At 49.5% G+C, this 8150-nt stretch overlaps 1 protein-coding gene across 1 annotated transcript; it reads left to right on the forward strand.

Annotated features, from left to right (window-relative positions):
* Nucleotides 1-190: 190 nt before the first annotated feature.
* M421DRAFT_79273 (glycoside hydrolase family 18 protein) lies at nt 191-6135 on the forward strand (the record flags this gene model as incomplete). Its single annotated transcript, XM_033597465.1, has 6 exons — nt 191-303; nt 385-678; nt 787-936; nt 995-1145; nt 1197-1714; nt 1803-6135. Coding segments are annotated over 6 exons (5559 nt in total), but the record flags the coding sequence as incomplete, so codon positions are not given.
* Between the last annotated feature and the right edge of the window lie 2015 nt (nt 6136-8150).

Consider the following 8150-nt stretch of genomic DNA (forward strand, 5'->3'; position numbering starts at 1 on the left):
GTGTAGGAACAGCGCATATGCAGAAGGAATTGAAGGATTGAACTGAGGTTGTATTGTATGTAGCTATGGACTGTTGTTATAGGGGAATAGCGGTGTAAAAGGAAAGGGCAGGGTGTACTACGTTGTACAGCAGTAGAGATATGAAACTGTGATACGTGGTACAAGAGAAAAGACTCCAAAACCGTGACAGCTTCTATCTACGTTCATTACCCCATCCCTTGGAGGAGTGATTACAGCAAGACCTGGTAGCGCCAGCGCGATTGTTGTCCCCGAACTACCTGGTGCGTGCCGCGCCCCGGTCTCGTAAGTCACTTTTCCTCAGCCATATCTTACAACCTGGACTAGTAAAGCCTAGTGTACTAACCTGCCATACAATTCACGTAGACCCTTTGATTACTCGGCCAAGAACCGTCGTGACCATGAGCTGCCAGTCTGCAGTGCTGATAGCTCTGGTCATATTGCCGCTCGCGGCGACAATGGTATCATTGACGCTGACGGGCGCGAAATCGTCCCTGCGTCACTCGAGAATAGCGTTTCCTTAGTAGGGCGTACAGAGTTCTCTTCCCTGTTCGGGAGACAGGTAGTCGACGGCGGTGACTATTCCTGCGGTCCCGACCGCCCTTGCAAGAACAAGGCCTGTTGTCCCAAGAAGACTGGCCAGTGTAACTACGGCGAGGAGTGAGTCCTTCTTTCACTTGTGCCAGTCGCGTGGCTCGTTGGACGACATCCTTCCTCGCGTTTGCTGCTGCTATTGTTCTTGAATGCTGACTTCTCTCCCTCTTATAGAGCCTGCGGCACATCTGGCATTTCTCCCAACGAGGTATGCTGGTCCAACTGCGAAGCGAAGGCAGAGTGTGGCAAGAATGCGGCTATTCCTGGTCAAGAGTGTCCCCTGAATGTCTGTTGCGGCAAGTGGGGGTTTTGCGGAATGACAAAGTATGTACAGATCCAGATGCCAGCGGAGCGAACAATTTTTAACGGTTGTGAAAAACAGGGACTTCTGCGACAAAAAGGACAATGGAGCCACTGGCGGATGCCAGTCCAACTGCGATCAGCCAGGTCCTAAAAACAAGGCTTCTGACCAACTCAACCGTGTCATTGGATACTACGAGGCATGGAGACATGACTCCAAATGTCAGGATATGGTCAGTATTATTCTCCCCAGCATTGATTGTCTCCTACTCATCGTAAAACAGGGCTTGAAAGACATACCCGTTAACTCCCTAACTCATCTGTACTTCTCCTTTGCCTTTATTCAGCCAGATCTCCAGATCGTCGGCATGGACAACCTGCCCGACAAGCTATTCACAGATTTCACGAACCTCAAGAAGAAGAATCCCGCCCTCAAGATGGTTATTGCCATTGGTGGATGGACACACAACGACCCGGGGCCTTTGCAAAAGGTATTCAGCAACATGGTCAGCACCAAAGCGAGCCGATCGAAGTTCATCGGCAACCTCATGTCCTTCCTTCGAATGTACGCTTTTGACGGTGTCGACTTTGACTGGGAGTACCCCGGTGCGGACGATCGCGGTGGTGTCCCTGAGGACGGCGAGAACTTCACCCAATTCCTCAAAGAGCTTGATGAGGAGAACAAGAAGCAGCCCAACAAGTACATTGTTTCTTACACGGTGCCAACAAGCTTCTGGTATCTGCGCCACTTTGACCTCAAGTCAATTGAGTATACCGACTTTGTCAACGTCATGTCATATGAGTAAGTGGTTCTCTCCTCATCCCTTCCTGTAATTTTCCGTAACTGCCCTGATTCCCTTTATACCTGCATCTTGGCTAATACAATACAGCCTTCACGGGGTCTGGGATCGTGATAATCCAATCGGTTCACACATTTACGGCCACACCAACCTGACTGAGATGAGCCTGGCATTTGATCTCTTCTGGAGAAATGACGTCCCAGCCAGTAAGCTGAACATGGGTCTCGGTTTCTACGGTCGCGCGTTCCAGCTGGCTGATCCGTCCTGCAATAAGCCCGGTTGTGTTTTCAAGGGAGGCGCCACTAAAGGAGCGTGCAGTGGTGAGTCTGGCATCCTGAGTTACCGCGAAATCATGGAAGTCATCAAAGTCAACAAGATCAAGCCTGTCCATGATAAGGAGGCTGGTGTCAAGTACATTACCTGGAACACTGATCAGTGGGTGTCATACGACGACAAGGAGACATTCAAGCAGAAGAAGGATCTCGCAGCCAAGCTTGGACTCGGAGGCTATCTGATTTGGGCCATCGACCAGGACGATGCCGAGATGTCTGCTTTGTCTGCCGTACTGGATCCCAAGCCCTTAGGCGACTTCAAGTCTACCGACAAGAGTGACGAGAACTGGACAGGCACCAACGAGATGTGCTACGTAACGAGCTGCGGCGTTGAGAACTGCAAGTCGGGCGAGATCAAGATCACGGACCAGAAGTGCGGCAAGAAACAGAAGAGCACTCTTTGCTGTCCCTTGTCGGGAGCCCCCGACCCCAAATCTTGCACATGGCGCGGAGCCCAGGCTAATTTTTGCAATGGCTACTGCAAAGACGACGAGGTCATGACGCACATGAGCAAGTATGGCGGCGGCAAGGACTGCTGGGATGGCCAAATGGCGCACTGCTGCGAGAGCTCTCTGGGTGAGAAGAACATCTGCAAGTGGCGCGGCGTTGGCGAACAATGCCACAGTGGCGAACTCCCCCTGACCTTCTCCGGGACCGTTCTCGACATCCTCGACGATGTGGCCAAAGTCATCTTGAGGGTTCTTGGTCGCACGCACCCGCTCGCAGCTCTTACGGGTCTAGTTCTGCTGGAGGTCCTCGAGGAGCTGGATATTGACACCCAGAAGCTATACTGCTGCCCTGAAAAAGAGGTTGAGAAGTGGAAAAACTGCGCCTGGTATGGCAAGCCCGGCAACTGCTTCGATGGCCATTGTCCCGACATGAAAACGGTGCAGATCACCGACTCGTACTTTGGTGGTAGCGAAACCTGCGGCATCCACACAACCCGCGTCCGCACCTTCTGCTGCGAATCGGACGGTGAGCCCCTCTTCCTGCCCGTGGACCTCAAGAACCTTTTCGAGCACCCGCCCGAAGGCGGTTCCGACACGGACTTTACTCTCGAGACAGACAAGACGTCGGACGGCGGCAACGATGACCCTAACGATGCCGCGTTCCAATTCGTGGTCCTTGTCTCACCAGAGGCGCTCCAAGTTTCGCTCGACAAACGTGACGGATCCCATTGGGACGTCTTTGACTGCAATGACTCGGTCTCTGAGGGCGAGCATACTGTCCGTATGGTCTGCAACGACCACACCCCAGACAGCAACTGCCACAAAATTGGACTCGGCCATGGCGTCCCTGGAACGATTCTCCAGATGCCCAAGGGCTGTGGCCCAGGTAAGTATGCCGTCGCCAAGGGCATGACACCGGCCCCTGGCAGTGACCACGCCAAGCTCCTGCCCCGTCGTCTGTCGCACCTCGCCAGCCTCGAGCCTGTCGTCTATGATTTGACTTTTGACTACGATTTCCACCGAGTGCCGCGTGGTCTTGGCAACACCCAGATGCGCATTGATTACAGCAACCAAGAAGATTATTGGGAGAACATCGTCGCCGGATCCGTGAGCCGTAAGCGAGATGTTCAAGGTCGCAAGAGGCTCGCCAAGCGCACGCTCCAAGACGTTGGTGGGAATCACGTGCGCTGGCTCGAGGAAGAATTTCGCGACGACTTCCACTTCGATAAAATTGCCTCGCGGGACTTGCACGCGCGGTGGTTTGGCAAAGACATCCTTGAATGGCTGGCGGCCCTCGTGAAACCCGAGATTAAACGTGAGTTCACGCACAAGTACGACGACAGCATCACGGCAAAGTTATTTGACGAGGCATGGGACTGCCCCGGATCAGTAGAGGGCGTCAACTACGATGGCCATCTGCTCGGCCAGGCCGTCCTCGACATCGAGGTCGAGTCCAGCTTCGGCTTCACCCTTATCGTTGAAAGTCTTACTCTGCCGCTCAACCTCGACAAGAGCTACTTGACCTTCTATAACAAGGGAAAGGTCACTGGTGTTGTCACCCTCGAGGCCCTTGCCCGCGTGACGTACGAGAAGAAGAAAGTCATTCTCAATCTCCCATTTCCCGGTGCATCATTCAAGATTCCCGGAATTGCCACCATCGGCCCCCAGCTTACTGTCGAAGGCACCATCGATGCCTCCCTCGGCATGGCTGGCTTGATTGAGACCAAGCTCGAAATTGCCAAATGGGAAGTCCGTCAAGTCATGCCAGATACTAATTCTTATAAGCCCGAGCTCATCGACAACAGCAAACCAAGCCTCGATCGCACGGGCGACTTCTCAGGCATCAAAAAGCCCGAATTTTACGCTGGTATCACAGCTTCTGGAGATGTCACCTTTAAGCTGTCAGCTGCTGCCGAATTTGGGGTTCGCTTTGTCGATAAGTGGAATGTTGAGCCGGCCGCCGTTGCAGTTGTCGGCGAGGTCAAGCTCACGACTAAGTTTGCAGCGGGCATCTCAACAACGGGCACGTGCCCCTTTACCTACGGTCTCGACGTCGGCGCTCGTTTGTTTGCAAGAGCAACGGCGCCCGGTGAGTTTAGTTGGTCTGGTGGCGAGATCAATCTGACGGACCCGTGGGAAAAGACCATCATCAAGGGCGGCACCTGTCCCAACCTTGGTCCAGTACCTTCGAAGAGAAGACGCCGGGGTCTCGACCATCTCCTCATCGATGGCCGCGCTGAAGACGAAGTTGTGACTAGGAACACGTCGAGATCAGGAGTTACCGAGCCTACCCGCAATTTGGAATCCATACCCAATGTCGGCGCCAGCCTGCACACGAGACACATCGGCTCTCACATGTCATCTCTGGCTAAGAGAGGTGCTGTATACGGTCCAGCATTCAGCATCCCCGCCGGCGAGTTCTTCTGCCCTGCTCTCGATAGTGACGAAGGTATCACGTGCGAGCAAGCATACGATGCCCTGGCTGCGAGCAACCAGGGCGGCATCTGGCAGGATGTGAAGCGCAAGAGGGATGTTCCGACACCGACGTCCACTATTGATGAAAACGCCATCGCTGCGCATCTCCATGCTCATCAACGGCGGGGGCATAGCCATGGCGTTCACGCAGGAAGCGAGCTACTGCACATACTGGCCGAGAGGTCGGGAAGTAGCAAGCCGGTAAGTGCATGTGAAAGGATTTGTTACATCGAGGACGACTTTCCTCCAGGCGGCGAGCTCAAGGGCGAGGATTGGGGCTGGGTCGATTCCAAGGACTGCGGCAACTTTGACTTTGGCAGTCCCTTGACGGCACGCTCCGCGGGCATTTCGTATCATACGGAGCACGTCCTCGAGGCGCAGATGATCGACCTGTTCTTCCAGCACCTGGAGGCTACGAGAGGCCAGCTTGCCGACCCCGATCTGAGTGCACCCCAGGGACAACAAGTCTCCTTCTGTGGCTATGTCAACGCCCTGTGGGATGTGGCCCCTTTTGCGTGGCCCGGTGTAGCCACGCAAGGCGGCGCCGGAACACTTTGGAATCCCATCATGCACGTTGCGGCGCAGTTTCCGTCAAAGACATTCAAGAGATCCGAATTTGTCGCCCTCGAATCCGCCATCAATACGCCTAGCAAGACTGGTCCATGGGGAAACAAAAAACCTTGGGCAGATAACACTTGGACTAGAGATATGGCTACATATTCAAAAGCCAGAACGATTTTCTCAAGTCTGCGTGCCACTATGGGCTCTCGTATTTACCAGAGCCACCAGAAGATCCAGGGAATCATGGTAGCCCAAACAGACCGTATAGGCGATGTACTTGACGTCCTCGACACGACTCTGCTGCCCAACCATACGCCCGCTGGGTTCCGGGCATGGACAAGGCAGGACCTCAAGACATACTGGCACAGGTTCATGAAGGCTAAGTATACCACGATGCAAGCCAGGACTAACCTTCTTGTCAATACTTGGTTACCTAGAATGAAAGCTGTGTATGTCACGCAGGCGGAGAAGGACAGGTGGAGAGACGCGACAAATGACTCGCCGGCAGTATTAGTCGAGAAGAAGGAACACCGAGATTTCATCGCGGCTATTGAGAAGTTTGACACAGAATGGACTGCGCTACCTGCGTGGACCAATCCCCTATAGTAGCTATAGCATTGCAGTAGTATAATTCAAACCATTGTTGTTATTTATATTACTCTACCTTATTAAGTCTATTTGTTAGAGTGCCTAATTATTTACGCAATTCTTTTCTAAGTACAAGTTATATCTTAATATAGATAATTGCTAGTACTATGTGTCTGCTTTACACATCTTTCTTGTTACTTTAATTCTATATAGAGTCCTTATTAGGCAGATTAATCTCTTAGAAGCCTAATATAAATAGTAAGGCTTCTAGCACTTAATAAAGAGCTGTTGAAGTCGTACTTTAAGCAAGGCTCGTAAGCACTGATTCTATTGGTTCTTGGGGATGAGTAATGGTTCTAGAACAGTAAGGGTAGACGCCTGGGTGAAACACCTAACAACGACTGGGGGTAACGATGAGTAGTATAGAGTAGACTATCTAGCTTAAAGGTTAGGTTAAGATTCTAAAGACAAACTTAATTAACAAGGTTAAACACAAACTATAAGAGTTGTGTTCCTACTTGCTATATACTAACAGTACAAGAGTGCTTGTTAACAAGCGACTAGAGTTAGTCTAATAAGATGTAAGTGCTTGCTTGTTAACAAGCAATGTCGTGTCATGCTCGTTAACGAGCAGTCACGTGTGGTCTGCTCGTTGACGAGCGCTTACGTGAACAGGCCTAGAGGCCGCTTCTCCACTCCACGCTAGTGAGTCTAGGGTCTAGTTAGTAGTTACTTATGTGGTGCTATTCTTTTGCATAAGGATTGTAACACTATTCCCTTTCCTTCTAGGGTTTGTCCTTAAACTACGTGACCTAAGTTCAGCGTTACATATAATCTATTGCCCCTGCATCTTAGTAGTCTGTAAGTTAAGATGTCTTCTTATACCTGCAACATCTGTCTTGCATTAGAAATCTGTTAAGCTAACACTTCTGCTAAAGTTCCCTGCAATTATTGTTTCTTTAAAGGCTAAAAGTGCTATATTATGCTAGGTAGTTCTAGTTGTCTAAAGTGTGTAGAGTGCACAAAATCTAGTAAACTATATGTAAATATGTCTTAGGTGTTGTTAGAGAAAACTTGTAAAGAGTATTAGAAAAAGGTAGAAAAAGATAAAACTTTATTAGCAACTGTAATTGCATAGTTATTAAAAAATAAGAAGATTCTAAAACAGGCAAATGATTGCGCGTAGCAAAAGGCGCTGTGTATAGCAAATGAGATGGTCAAGGCTAGAGAGTTAGATCCTGCTAAAGAGCTAGACTATCCTGTAGCTTCTATTGGCATTTATGCCTCTCCTGCAACGTAGGGCGCTCTTAGGCTTATTAAAGAGTCTGTTGCAAACTATAGTACATATGTAACTGCCTGGTGCAGTGTCAGGTGGAGGCTGGGATCAACAATTGTATTGCTATCTGTTGTTGTGTTGTGATGATTTTGTACAGAGCTCTTAGCTCTAAGGTAAGTGCACTTGCCTACTAGGCAGTACCTTCTATAATAAGAAATTATATAACTTCACCTACGTAGTTACACACCCCTTAGCTAAGGTGCTAACTAAAGCTAATCTCCCTTATTCCTGTTCTATATTATATCTATAATTGTTACCCTATAACTATGCCTAATACTATCCTAATACTAGTAAGTTAAGCTTGCTAAATTAGGGTTATTATGTCCTTTAGGCTCTAGTAGGTAGTTCTTAATATCTTTTAATCTAAGCTATTAGATAAATTTAGTATACTTCTAGCGTACAAGGATCTTAGTAAGTCTATTAGCTAGTATAAGGTTAGTTAGCTTCTACTAAACTAATATATATCTAGCTACTACCTCCTACCTAAGCTAATATTAGTAGATGTCTACATAACACAAACGTATAAATAGCTTATCCTTGTGCTTAGTAATAACTCCTACTATCTACAGGTTATTGCAGAAGATTGTTAGTACTATCTCTAGGTTAAGCTTAATGTGCTTGAACAGTTAATTCTATGCCTGCAGCTTGCTGGCTGCTGTTAATAGAGCTAGCAGCTCTGCCTTGGTGGTTGATTCCG

The sequence above is a fragment of the Didymella exigua genome (genome assembly GCF_010094145.1).
Source record: "Didymella exigua CBS 183.55 unplaced genomic scaffold M421scaffold_102, whole genome shotgun sequence".
NCBI lineage: Eukaryota > Fungi > Ascomycota > Dothideomycetes > Pleosporales > Didymellaceae > Didymella > Didymella exigua.